At 47.9% G+C, this 19,886-nt stretch overlaps 1 protein-coding gene across 2 annotated transcripts in view; it reads right to left on the minus strand.

Moving 5' to 3' along the window:
• Positions 1–19,886, minus strand: part of WDR62 (WD repeat domain 62) — a 53,762-nt gene that overhangs the window by 26,988 nt on the left and 6,888 nt on the right. The window contains exons 2-11 of one of the 2 annotated variants that reach the window (XM_070387812.1): positions 16,337–16,428; positions 14,641–14,703; positions 12,287–12,344; positions 11,884–12,054; positions 10,584–10,721; positions 9,996–10,178; positions 6,741–6,901; positions 5,047–5,221; positions 2,428–2,565; positions 788–966 (exon numbers count right to left, since the gene is read on the minus strand). In XM_070387812.1, the coding sequence (XP_070243913.1) occupies positions 788–966; positions 2,428–2,565; positions 5,047–5,221; positions 6,741–6,901; positions 9,996–10,178; positions 10,584–10,721; positions 11,884–12,054; positions 12,287–12,344; positions 14,641–14,703; positions 16,337–16,428 (1,358 nt within the window). Of the gene's footprint in view, positions 1–787; positions 967–2,427; positions 2,566–5,046; positions 5,237–6,740; positions 6,902–9,995; positions 10,179–10,583; positions 10,722–11,883; positions 12,055–12,286; positions 12,345–14,640; positions 14,704–16,336; positions 16,429–19,886 lie in introns of both variants that reach the window. The other variant, XM_005908264.3, reaches the window with a different exon arrangement.

The raw sequence follows: 19,886 nt of genomic DNA on the forward strand, positions 1-19,886 counted from the left end.
CTGTTCTCCACCATTCACACCAGGATGCTGTCAACCGGAGCAGTCCCCCGACCTGCGTGGTTTGCCTCATCAGTGACTGACACCAAAACAGCTGCTAACATTTAAAAACCATAGAATTTCACAGAAAAAAATCCGCACAGAAAGTTTTTTTCTGTTGTTCTTGGATGACGGGAATCTGTGCCGACGTGGGCTGTCTGCTGGTGCTGTGTGGCGGCTGCCCCGTCATGGCCACACGGTCTCCAGCGCCCCTGGTCCCTCCCATCCCGCCAGAGACCCAGCACCCAGGCTGTCACTGCTGCACCCTCTCACGTTACACCTGATTCCTATGACAGGGCTCATGTTCTGTCAGCACCTACTGGGCCTGTCACATCCTGAAAAACCTCTGCAGGGTGGTAAACAGCCTGAGCCCTCAGATGTCCCATCCTCTGGCCCCTCTCCTAGCACCCCAGCTCCAGCTGGCATCTTCTCTGAGGGTTCAGCAGTGGAACCATGGGGCCAAGAAGGTGTCCCCCTGCCCTGGCGTCATCCAAGTGTGCCTGTCCACTCGGCAGGCAAAGTTCACATGGCCCAGTCCCTAGGTAACTACTCTGATATACTGGGAGCCAGCCTTCTGGAAGCCCCTTCTCAACTTATGTTCCCAGGGCAGGCTGGCTACCAGACTGCTACCCACACTCCCTCATTCCCAACGGGCAGCTGGAGGTGCCAAGGCCAGGGCTCCTCCCCACTGCCCTGAGCACCCGAGCCCAAGCTGGGAGGTGTGCCCTAGACACCGCCAGGGCCCACTTGCCTCAGATTTCCACTTCGGTCGCCTGAAGCCAAATGTTGGCCATCAGGACTGACCTGCATGACTCGAACACCAGCTTTCACGTCCACGGGCATCGCATTCTCACTCCCCCGGTCTGGGAAGTGTGACATGTCCTGCAGGTGCTGGATGTCGTTCTCCACATACACGACCTTCAGCAGGGTCTGCAGAGAGGAAAAGGCTGAGGTCAGTGCTATGAGTAGCTCTGAAGCACCGCTGCCATTGTGTCTCCTTACAGCCAGTCTCCCAATCTTGATTAGCAAGAGAACTCCGTTTCTGACTTGGAAGCTTCATCACTCAGAATAATTACTATGCCTCGCAGACTCCTTTGTATCTAGATGAAGTTGTGTGAATAAATTCTGGTCAATGAGATGTAAAGCAAGTGAAAACTCTTCTTTCTTCCCACTGTCCCGCTGCCTGGAACTTGGATGTGATGACTGGTGCTCCAGTAGCCATCTTGGGTCATGAGGACAAGGGCCACTCCTTCAAAATGGATGGTTCTTAGGTCTCTAGGTGCTTCCTAAAGCTGCCAAAACAGCCTGGACTTGTAACCGCTAGGCTATTTTTATAAGCCAGAAAATCAAACATTTACCTCTTGTTTGGGCTTTTTCTATTGTGTATAACCAAATACAACACATATATCACAGGTGCAGAAGAGAAGATGGTAGGGGGACAAGAGGTGCTAGTGAGGGTAGTAGGAAAGGAGCACTTGCTTTACATATCCTGCATTAAGGGATATGTTCCAGTAACACTGACCTCTTTTGGGTTTTCCAACTCACCAAGCTCTTTCCTATCTCAAGGCCTTTGTCCCTTGGTGTAGAACACTCTCCCTTCCCCTCTTTACGCTGCCCAGTCCTCCCATCTAAGTTATTTCTTCCTCTAGAGGCTGCCCCTAGTGCCACAGATAGAATCAGATGACTATTCATGTATCCTACTCATACCTCACAACTTTCTTTCTCAGTACTTATTATGCTTGGGAGTATATCATAGTGTGTGTAGTTACTGGCTCATTGTCTGCCTCCTCCACTAGACTGGAGGTGCTATGAGAGAAGAATGTGTCTTAGTCATTGATGTGTCCCCAGCACGCAACACAGCACCTAGCACTGACCTTGGTAGTAACTGCAGAATCAATGAATGTATGATTTAGGCCTTAGCTCCCCAGAGAAGCTCTCTCACTGACCTAGCAACACCCAACATTTCTCCAGCAAACTGTTTTCTCCCCAGCCTCTCATCATGTCAGCACCCCATCCCAGTCATTGCTAGACAGGGTACACCTCTGCCTGGTTTGGCTCATCACGTGCTCCCCAGGAGGGTTCTAGCCCAAGACTTGGGGAACAATTTCTTCTTTGTTGAGTATATTGGATTGCCTGGAGTAGCTGTGTTCACATACACTTAAGAGAGTAGGAGCTGACTCAAAGGAAAGCAAAGAGGAAAGACCATGCCACTTAGAGAGGGAGAGAGAGAAAACTGAGAGAGGAGCCAGAAAGTGACCTGCCTTGGTTCCTGATTCCTGCCCCTAGTGAAGTCGAACACCCAGGTTCCATAAAACTCTTTCCTGCCCTCATATTTAGCTTCAAGTAGGCCTTTGTTCCTCCTAACAGACAGATCACGATGAAGCCACTCACATTACTGAAGATGTTCTTCTGCCAGTGAGAGTCAGGGTTGCTATCCATGTTCCAGAAGCGGATGGTATTGTCTGAGGAACAAGTCAGAAAAGATCCTGATGGCAGACAAGCTCTCTGATCTTCAAACTCAGGATACACCTACAGTCCCCAGAGAACAAGGCAAAGGGCGATTCAGTACAACCACTTTGATGACAACACTGTGACCTACTATTGGATTTTTGTGAAAAATAGTAAGTTCCAGGGCTACCCTGGTGGTCCAGTGGTTAAGAATCTGCCAGGGAATGCAGGGGATACAGGTTTGACCCCTGGTCTGGGAAGGTTCCACATGCCTTGGGGCAACTAAGCCATGTGCCACAGCTACTGAGCCTGTGCTCTAGAGCCTGGGAGCCACGACTACTGAGCCTTAGGGCTCAGAGCTCATGTTCTGCAACAAGCGAAGCCCTCACGCCACAAACAGAGAAAGCCCGCAGGGAGCAACGAAGATCCAGTGCAACCAAAAATAAACAAACAAATAAATAACAAAATGAAATCAGTGTTGATGAAAATACAATGATGAAGATATTGAATAATTTGTGACAATAACAACACAGAGGAGGAGGGACAGAACTACATAAAGAGCAGAGTGTTTGTATACTATTGAACCTAATTGCTATTATTTCAAACTAGTTTGTTAAAAATGTAAGATGTTACTTATAATCTTCTAGTAAGAAGGTAACTTTAAAATATACAAAAGAAAAAATGAGAAGCAAATCAAAATGGAATAATACAAAAAAATCAATTAAACACAAAAGAAGGTAGTGATAAAAGAATTAAGAAACATCAAAGATATAGCAAGAGTAAATCCTGGATAGCATCACCACCAACTCAATGAACGTGAATTTGAACAAATTTCGGGAGATAGTGGAGGACAGAGGAGCTTGGTGTGCTACAGTTCATGGGGTCGCAAAGAGTTGGACATTACTTAGTGACTGAACAACAACCTAAGTTCTCTTATGTGGCATAGTAAGAGTAAGACCTACTTAAAAAAAAAAAAGACCTACTTTATGAAGAATTACTTTAAGTGTAAATGAGTTAAACTGTCTAATCAAAAGGAAATAAATAGCAGAAAGATTAAAAGATCCAACTATATGTTGTCCACAAGCAATTCAGTTGGGACTTCCTTGGAGGTCCAATGGATAAGACTGTGCTTCCACGGCAGGGGGCCGTGGGTTTGATCCTTGGTTGGGAAACTAAGATCCTGCATGCCATGTGGTGTGGCCAAAACAAGAAAGAGTGAGACTGACTTTATATTCAAAGATACATACAAGTTGAAAGTGAAGGTAGAGAAAAAGATGCTCCATACAAATAGTAACTAAAAGGGAGCTTTGCATGTCTATAGAAATGTTAGATAAAATAGACTTTGAATAAAAAATTAAAAGATCAAAACAGACTTTAGCTTTATCTGTAATATTTCATGTTTTTTCCCAAGAAAAATGTTTTTATACATAAATTTTGAAAATTATTTTTTAAAAATATTCTTGTTAAGTGAGAAAAGTACAAGCAACAGAAATGTCAGATCCATGAAGGCAGATACATTCAAGCAAAGAGCTGGATAATGCCTATTCAAAAGAATGAAGTTATTTCTCACAGTCTTGAATTGAGCCACTGAAAACATCATTTATCTAGCACAAACATTTTCAGAAAAAAAAAAATTGGATACAATTCTTTCTCCAAGAGTTGCTTTATTGGCAAGAAGTACTTCGAATATCTTCAGAGAATGAAAAAGTCCCACAGATTCATTCTCAGAAAATAAAGACTTCTTTAATACTTAAAAAACAAAAAAAAAGCAAGCTTCCCTGGTGGCCCAGTGGTAAAGAATCTGCCTGCCCATGCAGGAGACTCAGGTTCGATCCCTGGTCTGGGAAGATCCCACATACCATGGAGCAACTGAGCGCGTCCAACTTCTGAGCCTGTGCTCCAGAGCCCGCAAACTGCAACTACGGAAGCTCTAGAGCCCATGCTCAACAAGACAAGCCCGCGGACCGCACCTAGAGAGTAGCCCCTGTTCTCTGTGACTAGGGAAAAGTCCACGGAGCAACAAAGATCCAGCACAGCCAAAAATAAAATAATGAAATCCAAAAAAAAAGCAATAAAGTACACAAACGCCCTTGACAGAAAGCTCCCTGAGGTACACATACTTCTGCTGTGGGGTCTTTGCACCTGCCATACCCCCAGTGGTGGCTGGCCTCACCCCTCTCTTCCTGCAGGTCCCTCACTAGAAGAATGTCACACCCTCAGAGAGGCTTTCCCTGACCACTCTCCTTTCTAAAATAGCACTTTTGATCCCATTCCCTGCTAGGTGGCTTTGTTTTGCTTCAGAGAGGTATTGTACTCGGCATGTTCTAGACTGATTTGTTCATAGGTGTACTCTACCACCCAGATGTGAGCTCCAGATGCAGACTCATGTCAGCTTCCTGCTCAGACATGTCCCCAGCACCCAGAACAGCACCTGGCACACAGTAGGGGTCCAGGAGTATCTTTGGCAGGTATGGCTGAACGGGCTTCCCAAACTCTGCAGAAGCTTTCTCAGCTCCCAGGCTGGGGCTGAGCAGGGGGAGGGGGAGGGAGAGAGGGGCTCACCTCCACGTTCCAGACGTAGGAGCTGTGGAAGAGCTCCGACCACACCTTGCCTACTTGGTTGATGTCTCTGACATCCCAGATGTAGATGCTGTGGTCCTTGTACACGCAGGACAGCCACTGGTGCATGGGGTCAAAGGTCAGCGCCACTGTATCCGGGTAGGTGGCCTCTGCCTTCCTGTGGAAGAGGAAGCTGACAGGGCCACGTGAGTCATCAGTCACTACCAATGTCACTGTGAGTAGTGACAGCTGCCTCTGGTGACGCCCGAGCAGCCTCCTGCCTGGCAGTGCCATCTCTGATGATGCTGTGGTAACCCAGCTCTCCCACTCCGACTTTACTGTTCGCTCCGTCTTCTTCCTTTGCTTTGCTTCTAATACACAGGCTGTAAACTGGAAGCTTCTGCCTGGCCCCTGAGAGTGTTTCAGTTTTCAACTTCTGTCAACACTTCTCTCCCCTCATTTTACTCGGCACAAAATCCATCCTCTCTGAGCACAGGATCATGGCCTTCTCTCTTGGCCTCAACACATAATCAAAATTCCCTGTACCAGTCCTGGCCTGGGACCTTCCTACCACAGCTACAGTTTACTGAGCACTCACAGGGTGCTGAGCTGAGAGCTCTAGCTGTGCTGAATTCCCACAACTTCCAGGAAAGGTAGGTCCTATATTCTATGTACAGTGACCTGCCTGAGGCCACAGAGCTCACAGCGGAAAGTAGCAGAGCTGACCACTGCAACACACTATGGTCCATCTTCTCCTTCCTTTGTGACATCTGGGCACCCTCTCCGAACGCTTACCCAGGAGGTAGTCCCAGGCACCCACCACCCCCACAGACTGACAACAAAGCAGGAAGATATAACACAGCTCAGCCCCTCTACTCTCTCTCAATGTGGCAGCCAGAGGATCTACTACTCGAGGCCTCACCAAGTAACACCAATGCCTGAGGTCCCAGTGGCTGCCCACTGATTTCAGGACAGGCTCCAAGCCCCTCTCAGCAGCTTCCATGAGTGTTCTCATTTGTTATCTGTCCCCCACCCAGCACACCAGGCTCCAGCGACATGGCCTCCTGCTGTCCCCATGACACACTGAGCCCAGTGTGCTGTCCCCTTAAGGCCTTTGCATTCGCTCTCAGGACCCAGTTCTCCACACAGCTGGCTTCATGTCACCGGGAGGCCTCCCCCAGCCTCCCAGTCAACACAGCCCCATCCCAAGACCCTCTCCTGGAGTCCCTGCTTTATTTCAGCAAAGCGTTTATGACTATCTGAAATGACCTTTTTTCATTTTTCAAATGTTTATGTTCATCCATCACCCAGCACCGTGGGCTTCCCAGGTGGCGCTAGGGGTGAAGAACTCGCTTGCCAACACAGGAGACGTAAGAGACTCAGGTTCAGTCCCTGGGTGGGGAAGATCTCTTGGAAGAGGGCATGGCAACCCACTCCAGTATTCTTACTTGGAGAATTCCATGGACAGAGGAGCCTGGCGGGCCACAGTCCATAGGGTCACAAAAAGCGGGACACAACTGAGCGACTGAGCACGTATGCATTAAACTACAGACATCATGAGATTTTGCTGCCTCCTTAGGGTCTGTATCCTGCTTCCAGCCCAGGGCTGCCAGTAAGCAGATGGATCGGGAAGCATGGGTAGATACTGGCAGACAGACTCTAGGTGGGCCCTTCTCCCTCCCCGTGCCGGGCAGTACCTGGGCTCCAGGCCCTGGGCCACATCCACCCCCAGGTAGTGCGGCTTGGGCAGGTTGGTGAGGTACTGCAGGCTGTGGGCTTGGAAGATGCGGACGATCCCATCAGTGCAGCCACAGAAGATGAGCTCCTGGCTGACACAGAGGCAGGAAGACAGGGAGACCTGTGGGGGCAAAGGGGACCTGAGTGGACTTGGTGCTTCATGTGGCCCAGATCAGGTCAGCTGTGGGCCTCCAGAAAGCTTTATAGTTCTTGCATTTAAGAAGCCCATATTTTGAACTTACTTACACAACACAACGGAGAAGGCAATGGCACCTACTCCAGTACTCTTGCCTGGAAAATCCCATGGACGGAGGAGCCTGGTGGGTTGCAGTCCATGGGGTCGCTAGAGTCAGACACGACTGAGTGACTTCCCTTCCACTTTTCACTTTCATGCATTGGAGAAGGAAATGGCAACCCACTCCAGTGTTCTTGCCTGGAGAATCCCAGGGATGGGGGAGCCGGGTGGGCTGCCGTCTATGGGGTCGCACAGAGTCGGACACGACTAAAACGACTTAGCAGCAGCAGCAGCAGCACACAACACAAAGAGACTCATAGATTTAGAAAATGAACTTATGGTTGCCAGGAGGCAGGTTAGGGGGAAGAGATAGAGAATTGGGGATGGACAGGTCCACACTGCTCTATTTAGAACGCATAACCATCATGGACCTACTGTACAGTACAGGGAACTCTGCTCGATGTTATGTGGCAGCCTGAATGGGAGGGGAGTTTGGGGGAGAATGGATACATGAATATGTGTGGCTGAATTCCTTTGCTGTTCACCTGAAACTATCATGACATTGTTAATCAGCTATACCCCATAAGAAAGCTATGGTACATATACACAATGGAGTATTACTCAGCCATTAAAAAGAATACATTGGAATCAGTTCTAATGAGGTGGATGAAACTGGAGCCTATTATACAGAGTGAAGTAAGCCAGAAAGAAAAACATAAATACAGTATACTAACGCATATATATGGAATTTAGAAAGATGGTAACAATAACCCTGTATACGAGACAGCAAAAGAGACACTGATGTATAGAACAGTCTTTTGGACTCTGTAGGAGAGGGAGAGGGTGAGATGATTTGGGAGAATGGCATTGAAATATGTATAATATCATATATGAAACGAGTCACCAGTCCAGGTTTGATGCACGATACTGGATGCTTGGGGCTGGTGCACTGGGATGACCCAGAGGGATGGTATGGGGAGGGAGGAGGGAGGAGGGTTCAGGATGGGGAACACATGTATGCCTGTGGCGGATTCATTTTGATATATGGCAGAACCAATACAATATTGTAAAGTTTAAAAATAAAACAAAATTTAAAAAAAAAAAAAAACTATTTTTTGCAGATTTTAAGATCTTTGAAATCAAGATATAATGTACAGTCACTGTGGAAGAAAAGGCGGCAGCAGGTACACAAAGGCATAAATTGGGGCAGAGTTGTCATTGCTATAGAGGAACTCAGCTGTGTATGTAAAATATCTCCTTAGCTGATTGTGACCTCCGAGGTCACCTGCACTAAAAGTGTTGAATTTTAAGCTTAAATTTGATTCCATATTACTTAAAAACAACTTCAGAGAGTATATACTTCAAAGCAGCACAGAAAAAAGTTACTATCTTTTAGGAAGGACTATCCATTCAACCAGGGCATGCACATAACGGGGTAGGGCATGCCAAACTTCTAGATACAGCTTAGAGTAGCAATGCCAAATCTAGAGAGACTTGGTTTCTGAGTCATCCTAAGACCACTACTCAGGGACTAAGCATCTATCTATCAAAACTTCTGACTTGCTTAAAAGCTTCAGTAGTTCTAGCAGGAGGATTCATATGAGAAAAATAAATAATGTTCACTGCAGAACTGTTTACAGTAACCAGGACATGGAAGTAACCTAGATGTCCATCGACAGATGGATGGATAAAGATGTGGTACATATATACAATGGACTATTACTCAGCCATAAAAAAGAACACATTTGAGTCAGTTCTAGTGAGGTGGATGACGCTAGAGCCTGTTATACAGAGTGAAGTAAGCCAGAAAGAGAAAAATAAATACCGTATATTAACGCATACATTGGCAGGGCAGGATTGGAGATTACAGAGAATGGACTTGTGGGCACAAAAGTGGGGGAGGGAGGGACGGATGGAGAAAGTAGCATCAACATATATGCACTATCTGGTGTAAAGTGGATAGCTGGAAAGGCTGCTGTATACCACAGGGAGCCCAGTCTGGTGCTCTGTGATGACCTAGAGGGGTGGGAGGGGGGAGAGGAGGGGGGCTCAAGAGGGAGCGGATGTATGTATAATTATGGGTGATTCATGATGTTGTATGGCAGAAACAACACAACACTGTAAAAATTAAAAATCAAAACAAAACAAAAAAATGATGTTTAACCAACTAGGAAAGACAGAAAAGGCTCAGAATTGTCTACATGCCTCTTGCCAGGCAGTTAACCCCGAAGCTGAGGTCCAGAGGAGAATCGCAACAGCAGGAATAGGACAAGCAGGAAAACTTTGATGTTTCTGCTAACAGCCAAACAGGCACCCAATCCCAGGATGGAAAGACAGCTTGGACTCAAACCCTCAGATCTGAAGCAAAGTGGTTCTGCAATTCACTGATACATCATTTTTTGGTTTAAAATTTTATGTATTTCTTTTTAACTTTTTATTTTGTTTAGGGCATAGCTGATTAACAATGTTGTGATAGTTTCAGGTGAACAGCAGAGGGACTCAGCCATACATATACACACATCCTAAATTTTTATGTATTTTATATAGCTTTTGATTGTAAAAATAATATAGAAATTATTAAGTCCATGATACCTTAAATTAAACAAGGGAAAAAAAGCGGTCCTCCCCCCAGCCAAGAATGCCCAGTAAAGAAGACAAATATGAACTGGATTACACAGTGATGGGGAAGCAACTGTAACCCTGACCCGTTACGGGGGCAGGCAATGTGCCAAGTGCCTTACATATACCACCCCACAGGACACCCCTATCAACTTGGTGAGGCAGACAGCAGTAGTCCCATTTTACAGATGAGAAAACCAAGGCTCAGAGAGCCTCTCCTGGAATCAAATAAGCAGAACCAGAAATTAGACCCTGAGCTGGCGTGACCGGCTATGACGCAGGGGCACCGCTGTGTGTCTCTGGAGACACACGTCATGGGAAGAGTGTTTCCTGCACTGACAGCGGAGGGGCGTTGGGGTACCTTCAGGTTGATCCACTTCTCCAGCACCCTCTTCTCGTTGAACTGGCAGAGGAGGCCCGAGTAGGACACACAGAAGGTACTGCCTGCCATCTGGCCCCGGCCACAAGCCACACCACAGAAGACGTTGTCATGCAGCTCACCCAGGATGCCTGAGCGCCCCACCAGGGGCACCGTGCCTGTCACCTGGAGGGAGAGTGGGGCACAGTGAGACCCTGAACAGACGGCCTAGTCCCCAGCCAGGTCACGACAGGCTCTCCTGACCAGTGGACAGGACACAGCTAAATGGGAGAACTCGCAGAAACACCTCCAAGTGGAGAAGGAAGAACAGAACACGCATGCTTCCAGGCAGAGTGGCTGGAGGCCACAGGCCCGGAATGAGGGGTGGCCCCAGGGCCCAGCAGGGGAGAAGAGATTTCCCGGCAGGTCTGGCAGTCAGTCAGCACCTGGAGAGCAGTCCCAGAGGCAGAAGGCTGCCCCACTGAGAGGCTAGACAGCCGCTGCCCCCGAATCATGGCAGAACCAGGACTCCCTACTACCCCTGATGGTTCTCCCCTAGGCCTAGCTGAGGGGGTGGGGATGAAAACTCACCTTTGCTTCGGTGGACACTTCCAAGAACCAGAACCTCACATGCCGGTTCCCGACAGTGACAAAATAGCTGCTGTCCTCTGAGAAGGAGAGGGCAATGACCCGGCACGATACCTTGTTGGAGGCCACCAGGATGTCTTTCTGGAAGAATCAGTGCAGAGAAGGTCACCCCAGCACCCACCTCATCAGAGTCTTTGAGCCTCTTCTCTCAGCCCTGTGTTTCTCTGCCCTCGCCTGCTCCAAGGGTGTCTTCCTCAGGCCCTTCTTTTTGGGGAAAACTACATGTGACCCTCTTATCATTCCCAACACAGAGGAGACTGAAGCCTAAAAGGGCTTCCACATAAGAGGAAGTTCCAGAACTCTCCTCAGGAGTCCAAGCCCTGCAGCCCACACGTGGTGTTGAAGACGGCCACAGCTAGAAGTGAAGGACAATGCAACCCGTGTTGCTGGAGATTGGGTTTTCACTCTGGGCCCCACTGAGCCCTTCACAGGACAGCTCAGGAAACCCCTCAACAGTCCTATGAGGGAGGTGCTTCTCCCCTTACCCTGTCACGCTCAGGGAGGACTGTCACACGCTCAAGGTCACACAGCAGGTAATGAACAGAGCCAGGACTGACACCCGCTTCTGCCAACTATAAGTCCTCCCCGAGCTGTTCCCAAGCCCAGCCTTCCAATGCATAGCCCAGAGTTCTCCCAACTCAACAAAGTAGATACTATTACATCCATTTTACAGATGAGGAAACAGACTTACAGAGAGGTTAGGTCACTTGCTCAAGGTCACAGCTGGTCAGTATAAAAAGAATGATATGTTCCACTAGTTGAGAGCTTGTCACATGCCCTACAACAAGTGCCTGGAATAGGGATTGGCATGCAGTAGGTGCTCAAGAAATATTTGCTGGATAGGGCTTCCCTGGTGGCTCAGTGGCAAAGAATCCGCCTGCCAATGCAGGAGACACGGGTTCAATCCCTGGTCCGGGAAGATCCCACATGCCACGGAGCAACTAAGCCCGTGCACCACAACTATTGAGCCTGTGCTCTAGAGTCATGAGCACAACTACTGAAGCCCGCACACCCTAGAACCCCGTGCTCTGCAACAAGAGAAACCACCACAATGAGAGGCGCAAGTGCTGCAACTAGGGAAAAGCCTGCACAACAAAGACCCAGCCAAAAGTAAAAATTATTAAACAAACAAAAAGTGTGTTGGATAAACGCTTTACCAAGTTCTCTCATTTAGATCTCCCCATGCCTGAGACTCAGGGTGTTCTGGCGGCCAGCTGTCTGCCACCCACCCACCAGCTCTTACCTTCCAGTCCCAGACGTTGAGCACCATGTCGTGCTGGTAGCCCATGGACACAATGTGCTTCATGTTGGGGGAGAAGGCCACGCAGGCCACGCCGTACTTGTGGCCCAGCATTTCCGCCACCTGACTCTTCTCTTCCACGTCCCAGATACGTACAGCAGGCCTGTGCCCATTCTGGGGAAGATGGTGCCATTTACTGCTGCTGGGTTCTGCACCGGGTGAGGCTGGAGGGGCTGTCAGGGCTGAAGCTGGTACTGCCCCAGGGTGTGCCCGAAAGCCATCCCCCACCACCCCTTGCCGCATCTGGTCCAGGAAGGAGCTATTCCACGGATTCCTCAGGTCTGCTGGGGCCAGAGGAATGGCCCCAAGACCCCTCCCCACCCACTCCACCATGATCACCACTCACCTCCCCCGTCACTATGTACTTTCCATCAGGGGAGAAGGCCAGAGCGCTCAGAGACTTCCTGGGGACAAGGAAAGGGGTTGATCACTGGTTCCACTGAGGGTGGGCAGCCAGACCCTGGCCTGGCTGTGCTCACCGCACTTGGTGCACTCCTCGCTCCCAAGATGCCAGGAGAGGTGAGCGACCATGGTTCCCCAGAGCCAGTGCTGTAAGCTGGCCCAGCACAGCACCCGGTGCATTCCCAGCACTTACTGCAGCCAGGAGAAGCAGGGGCAGTGCACAGAGAAATGAGGTTTTGTAAAAGCAAAGGCCCTTTCCTCCCCCAAACCTCAAGCCCTGATGGAGTGGATACTGCACAGCTTGTGGGATCGTAGTTCCCCAACCAGGGATTGAACCTGGGTCCTCAGCAGTGAAACTGTGGAGCCTTAACCACTTGACCAGCAAAAAATTGCCAGAGACAGAGAATGATAAAGCAAATGTTAGTAAAATGTTAGCATTTGGGAAATACGGGTGAAAGGTGTACAGGTGCTCTTTGAACTATTCTTGTAGTCTGAAATTATTTCAATGTAAAAAGTGCTTACACCTTACTCCATACTGATTCTGCCTTCTCTGAGGGTGAAGCCTGGCATCAGGTGACTCTGAAATGCAGCCAGGATGGAAACCTCCACTCTGGCCACACCACCTCCTTAGACAGACCCACCACTGACTGAGAGTGGACTCTTCTCAACTATGTGCTTCAGATCAAGGTGACCTACTCTACCACCTGTGGGCATCGGGAAGGCAACCGGGAGGATGAGAATTGGCCAATGGAGATTCTGACAAATGCCACCAAGCTCCAGCCCATTCCTGCCATGGAGAATGTGGGCCCCAGAGATGTGAACCTCTCACTTTTCCAAAATGAGAGGGCATCTGGATTTTCGTGTAGAAAACTTTCAAGGTTGTCAAGTAAGTCCAATATTTAAGATATACATACAAGAAGTATTTCATTTGAGATCACAAAGTGAATAAACATGCTTGGATGGGGACCCACCTCTGCCCTCATCACCAGTGACAGAACCCACAGTCAGAGCCAAGGATCCAAGAAGCCCCTTCCAAGAGAGAATCTGTATCTGCCAAACCATATCTCAGGAACCCTGCCTTAGGGATTGTAAAGGAAGAAGAAAACCCATATCTTCTCTGTCCACCTGGAGAGCTGGGCCAAAGGAGCTAAACTTGAGCTATTTGTGCAGTATTTGTAGAATAAAAAGTTGCAATGAGGGGAAGGACTGGTGGTCCTGTGGTTAGGACTCTGAGCTCTCACTGCTCTCACTGGTTGGGGAACTAAGATCCCACAAGCCAAAAAAAAAAGTTGCAGTGGAGTGCCTTCCTAAGGTCACAACTCAGTGGGGACCAAAGCCCAAGGATGACATAGTGATCAATGGGCCACCAGGCAGACCCCAGGTACCAACTTGGGGCCAAGAGTCTTCCCCAGTAAACTGGCAGCTGGAGGGATCTTTCTAAAACCCAAATTACATTCATTCATACAGGAAACAAGAAGTGCTGCCAATGTCCTAGACACTGACCTAGGGTATAGGGACACAGAAATTAACTAAGAGAAAGTCCCTGCCCCCAGACAGCTCATCTTGTAGAGAGAGACAGTAAATATCATCATTGAGGAAATTAGAAAGTATATCAAAAAGGAGTACATTTTGTGGGAAAAAGCAAAGTGGGGAAGGGAAATAGAGCATTCTAGAGGGCTGGGGTGGCTAAGCATAGCCTCAGCCTGCAAACGCCCTCTAGTGGCTTCTCTTTGCAATCAGCATGATAGCCAACCACTCCCCAAGGTGATCTGACTTCTGGGGCTCTAGCCTCAACCATGGAACCCTGACTGCTCCTCAAACAACTTAAGATTCTTAACTACTCAACCTGAGATTCAAAAATGACTTTGCTCTTGCTGTCCCCTCTGCCTACAATGCTTTCCCCACACCTTCACATGAGTCACCCCCTCACTTTCTCCTGGTCTCAGCCCCAGGAGGGCTCTGATAAGACTCTGATAAGGATCCTCTGCCTGCCAACCTTCCTGAACACATCCTTATTTCCTTCATAGCCACAGTCAAGGTCTGATGGTTGGCTAGTAACTTGCCAACTAGTTTAGTCTGTCTCCCCCACAAGCTGTCAGCTCTATGGAGAGCAGCTTATCTCCTTTGTTCATGGCTGTGTTCCCAACACCTGGAACAGTGCCTAGCACAGAGCAGACTGAACCTGAACCAAGTGAGTAAATGAATGAGTCACCCACTAGCACCTCCAGGCAGTGTGGGGAAGGAGGGATGTGTCAGGACCTTGATCCCACCCTTACCCCGTCCCAGGCCACAGCTTACCTGGCAGTATTAAGAATGTGCTGCTGCTTGTTCTCCTTGGGGTTCAAAATCACCACCACACAGCTGGGGAGAAAGAAGAAAATGTGCCCAAACTGAGGGGAGTATTGAGGTCCAGGGATGACTGCACTCCCAACATAAGAGCCCACATATAGACAAGGCTATGTGAGAGTTGGACTATAAAGAAAGCTAAGCGCTGAAGAATTGATGCTTTTGATCTGTTGTGTTGGAGAAGACTCTTGAGAGTCCCTTGGACTGCAAGGAGATCCAACCACTCCATTCTAAAGGAAATCAGTCCTGAATGTTCATTGGAAGGACTGATGTTGAAGCTGAAACTCCAATACTTTGGCCACCTGATGCGAAGAGCTGACTCATTTGAAAAGACCCTGATGCTGGGAAAGACTGAAGGCAAGAGGAGAAGGGGATGACAGAAGATGAGATGGTTGGACAGCATCACCAACTCAATGGACATGAGTTTGCGTAATCTCCGTGAGTTGGTGATGGACAGGGAGGCCTGGCGTGCTGCTGTTCAGGGGGTCGCCAAGAGTCAGACACGACTGAGCAACTGAATTGAACTGAACTGACAGACAAGCTCTTTCTGTTCAGATGCTTCTCTTCAGTCTCCTCCTCCCCCATTAGCTATGCTGAGAATTCTAGGGCACTTAACGTTATTACTGATATCAACCAATTCTTAAAAAGAAGCCAATACTCCCTCTGTAGTAACTATATTGTCAGGCTCTGGTCTAATAAAGACTTACTGTTGTTCAGTCACTAAGTTGCGTCCGACTCTTTGCAACCCCATGGACTGTAGTCCGCCAGGCTCCTTTGCCATGGGATTTTCCAGGCAAGAATACTGGAGTGGGTTACCATTTCCTTCTCCAAGGGATCTTTCCCACCCAGGTATTAAATCTGTGTCTTTTGCATTGGCAAGCAGGTTCTTTATCAGTGAACCACCAGGGAAGCCCACGAAAGACTTACTGTATACAACATCTTTAAATCCTCACAACTGCCAAGTGAGGTCAGCAGTCTTAGCTGCTTTTCATAGATGATGAAACTGAAGCCCAGAGAGAGCAGTTCTTTGCCCAGAGTTCCCCAGCAGATCAGGGAACGAGTGGGGATGTGACTCCACACCTGTCAGATTCAAGAGCCCCCCTTGTCCTGTATTCTGGCTCCTTCCCAAAGACTCAGTAACAGATGCTGTTCATCAGGAATTACTATGGCCTTGCCCTGCCCTGCAGGGGGGAGGGGTCCCTTCGGTGCCTAGAACCGTGCAGGTTAGACCAGTATTTGTGGAATAAATGGTTGCAGATGACCTTCAGTCCTCTCTAACTACCAGGAGGAGGGTACCACTAGTTTTGTTTTACCAAAGCAGAGGCTAGGACAGGGGCCTGTGTGGTGGAGCTAGGACACTAATGCAGACTGCCTGACACCAACTGTGGCTTTGATCTTAGCCTGTCTTTCCCAGAATTGCTGCCACCTCCCACTTGCAGCCACAATAAGGCTTTCTTAGCACACATGCGTGCCAGTACCGTTCTAGACATAGAGGGGCCGGTACAATCCTTCCCACAGCCTTCAGAGGCAGGCAGCATTATCTGCACTCTACAGAGGGAACAGCCAAGGCCCAGAGAGGTTCATCGAAGACTTCAGGCTCTGAATTCAGGATCAGTGATTAGAGGCCAAGGCCCACCGACTCACTCACCCTGCCAGGTAGGCCACGTGGCCTGTGCTGGGGTCACAGGTTAGGCCACTGCTGTTCTGGGCCGTGATGCCAAGCACCTTCTCGAGTGATACCTGCAGGGAAAAGGCCCAATCAGAAGCGCCTGCCCCAGCAGGTTCCCCACCCCTCAGCCATCCATTCAGTCTGTTACTTCCAACATGTCCACCGAGCTTCTAGGGTCATCTACCAGCAGCTAATGCTTATCCTCTTCAGTACTGCTTTGACAAATACTGTGCTAAAGCACAGAACGGTGAAGAATGTAGACAAATCCCTGTCCTCCTGGAGCTCACATTCTAGTGGTGACGGGATGGTAGACACAGGAAATGAACAGAATGAATATGTAAAATAGATATCAGGTGATGATGGGAGCATTAGAGAAAAACTAAGCATGGAAGGAAACTGAGAGGACAGAGGAAGGGGAGAAGGCCTCAGTGAAAAGAGTAAGTGTCTTATGTGAAAGACTCGAGAGCCCACAGCAACCCAGGGAAGAAAGCGCTGTTATCAGCCCTACTTTACAGATGAGAACACGGAGGGCCGAGGTCCCACATCTGTGGAGTAGCAGGCTGGGATACAGACTCAGGCAGTCTCTGGTTTCAAAGTTAGCGCTGTGCTCACAGCAGGGAACAGAAGAGGACACTGTCCGTTTGCTCAGTAAATTGACAGTCTAGAGATTCAATGAGTAAAGAAACGAGTGAACTGGAACAATCACACTTACAATTTAAAAACTGTCTAAGCAAAATAAGTCAAATGAGCTAGTCCCCATCATGGCTGATTAAACATTTACAGAGGATGGACTAACAAATCGTGATGTTTTCATATTCTTAACAGATTAGTTTCTAATTATTATAAAGTAAAACACTCTCAAACAAGGTGTTGGGCCTCCGAAATGAGAGGCATAGAGAGGACAGTAACGGTCAATATTTATTGAGTATCTGATCAGGAGACAGGTGCTGTTTATACAACTGTATTAACTTATTTAATGCTCACAAAAACTCTGTGATATGGTCACTATCACCATCATCTCCTTACAGATGAGGAAAGAGAGGCCTAGAAGGGTAACCCATCTGGAAGTTAGCAGGACTAACCCAGGCAATGGGACTCATGTTGTTTTTTCAATCTGTTAATCAGCATTACTGGGCATGAGCGTAGCTGGTCATTATTTTTAGACCAGGTCTTTTGCAAGCTGGATGGACTCTGCACCACCAAACAGGAAAAATACATGACATCAGTCACCCAAAATACACAATCACAGCAGTAGTAACTAACAGCAATAGAGTACTTACAATGTGCCAAATGTTTTTCTAAGTACTTAAGATATGTGAGCTTACTTAATCCTCACAAATATACTATAAGGGAACATTTGTATTATTATCCTCATTTTACAGATGAGGAAACTGAGGCACAGAAAAGTTCAAGAAAAAAAGAAGAATTCAGGTTAAAACCCAGGCAGTCTGGGTCCAGAGGTGGTGCTCCTAACCACCTTGCTATACCACCTCTCTGGCGCTAATGGTAAAGAACCTGCCTGCCAGTGAAGAGACTAACAGATGTGGGTTCGATCCCTGGCTTGGGAAGATTCCCTGGAGAAGGAAATGGCAACCCACTCCAGTATTCTTGCCTGGACAATCCCATGGACAGAGGAGCCAGTCCACAGGGTCGCAAAGAGTTGGACACGACTGAGGTGACTTAGCACGCATGTACCACCTCTCTGAAACTGGTTGTTATTCCTCTCCTTCATATTCTTTAGAGCTCACAAGGCTTTCAGAAACATAAGAGATAAAAGCTATGAAGTATAAGGTGCTGGATAAGATACTGAGTTGGGTGACCGCTTTAGGCTGGGGTTCAAGAAGGCCTCTCAGAGGAATAAAAAAAGAAGGCCTTTCAGGGTAGAGATATTCAGGCTGAGACTCAAAGAATAGGTGCCAGTCAGGTAGACTGCAGCAAAAAGCCCAGAGGACTCACCATACACAAAGGCTAAGAGGCAGAAAAGAGCTTGGAGTCTCAAGAAAACAGAAGGCAGGCCAGTGTGACAGGACCTTTGTGAGAGGAAGGACAAGGGAAGTGTGGCCAGAGAGGTGAGGAGCAGGCACATGCCCAGCAACTTGCAGCCAGGAAGCCATGGAGCAGAAACAAGATCCACCCGCAGGTATTGCGTATCGACCCTTTATCTGGTATATTCACACTTTCCTTTCATCTCCCTGCAACACCATGGCTATTGTTACCACCATTTTATAAAAACAGACTTTGCAGCTCTGCAAGTTGGAGAATAATTTTTATTTATTTTTTTATTTTATTTTATTTTTTTTAAATACTTATTTATTTAGCTGCATCAGGTCTTAGTTGCCGCATGCGGGATCTTTCATTGTGGCGCTCGGACCCTCTAGCTGTGACCCATGGGCTCTAGAGCGTGAGGGCTCAGTAGTTGCATTGCTCAGGCTAGGTTGCTTCTTAGCATGTGGAATCTTAGTTCCCTGACCAGGGATGGAACCCACATCCCCCGCATTGCAAGGTGAATTCTTAACCACTGGACCACCAGGGAAGTCCTGGAGAATAATTTTTAAACTGCTGCTGTGTGGACTTTCCTGGTGATCCAGTGGTTAAGAATCTCCCTGCCAATGCAGCAGACACAGGTTCAATCCCTGGTTTGGGAAGATTCCATATTCTTGGGACAATTAAGCCCCTGCTCCACAGCTATTGAGCCTGCCCTGTAGAGCCTGTGCTCTACAATAAGAGAAGCCACCACAGTAGGAAGCCTGTGCACCAAGAGTAGCCCCCACCCCTTGCCACAACTACAGAAAATCTGCAACACAGCAATGAAGAACGGGCACAGTCAAAATAAATAAAAACAAATAAATATATTTTAAAAGTTGCTGCTGTACTATTGGAATTTCTTCTACCTACTCTAAAGTTTTGCATCTCAGGATTTAGAGAACTGGTCTATACCCATGCCCCTCCCCCCGCATGGGGATTCTAAATATTCTAAATATTACTAAATTCACTCACATCCTCTCCATAATTTAAGGCAGCAGTATGGAATAAGCATCCCACCGTGGTAAGGGAGAGGAAAGAGAAGAGGGAATGAGGGAAGGCAGGCTAGAGCCCAGGGAGAGTTGGAACAAGTAGCTGGGGACTGAACCCTGGTAGGGACCCTAAAGACCCAGCGGGGGATGAGGTCAACAAAAGCCTAAGTGTCCAGAGAGACTTCTAAAGGTGACTGAGGAGACAAGCAGGAAAGCAGGACTAGGAGGTGACTAGCAAAACTATAACTCGTTCCAAAGTATAAAGTCAGGTAGGAGCCCTGGAACGATCCAAAGGCTGAGGGTGCCTTTGTTTGCCTTTCCTAGCTGTTCTTTTCCCCTTGCAGTTAATCTTTACTGTATATAAATCTTCTTCATCTACCTCTATTTAACTCTGCATATCTATTCTTTCTTTTCTTTTCTCTCAACGTATTTGTTAGTTTTTTTTTTCCTTGCTTTATTCCCCACCTGACACCTTGCTTTAGTTTTGTTTTCCGGTTTGTGCTTTAGTTAGTTTT

This window comes from Bos mutus, chromosome 18 (genome assembly GCF_027580195.1).
Source record: "Bos mutus isolate GX-2022 chromosome 18, NWIPB_WYAK_1.1, whole genome shotgun sequence".
In the NCBI taxonomy this organism is placed as follows: Eukaryota; Metazoa; Chordata; class Mammalia; order Artiodactyla; family Bovidae; genus Bos; species Bos mutus.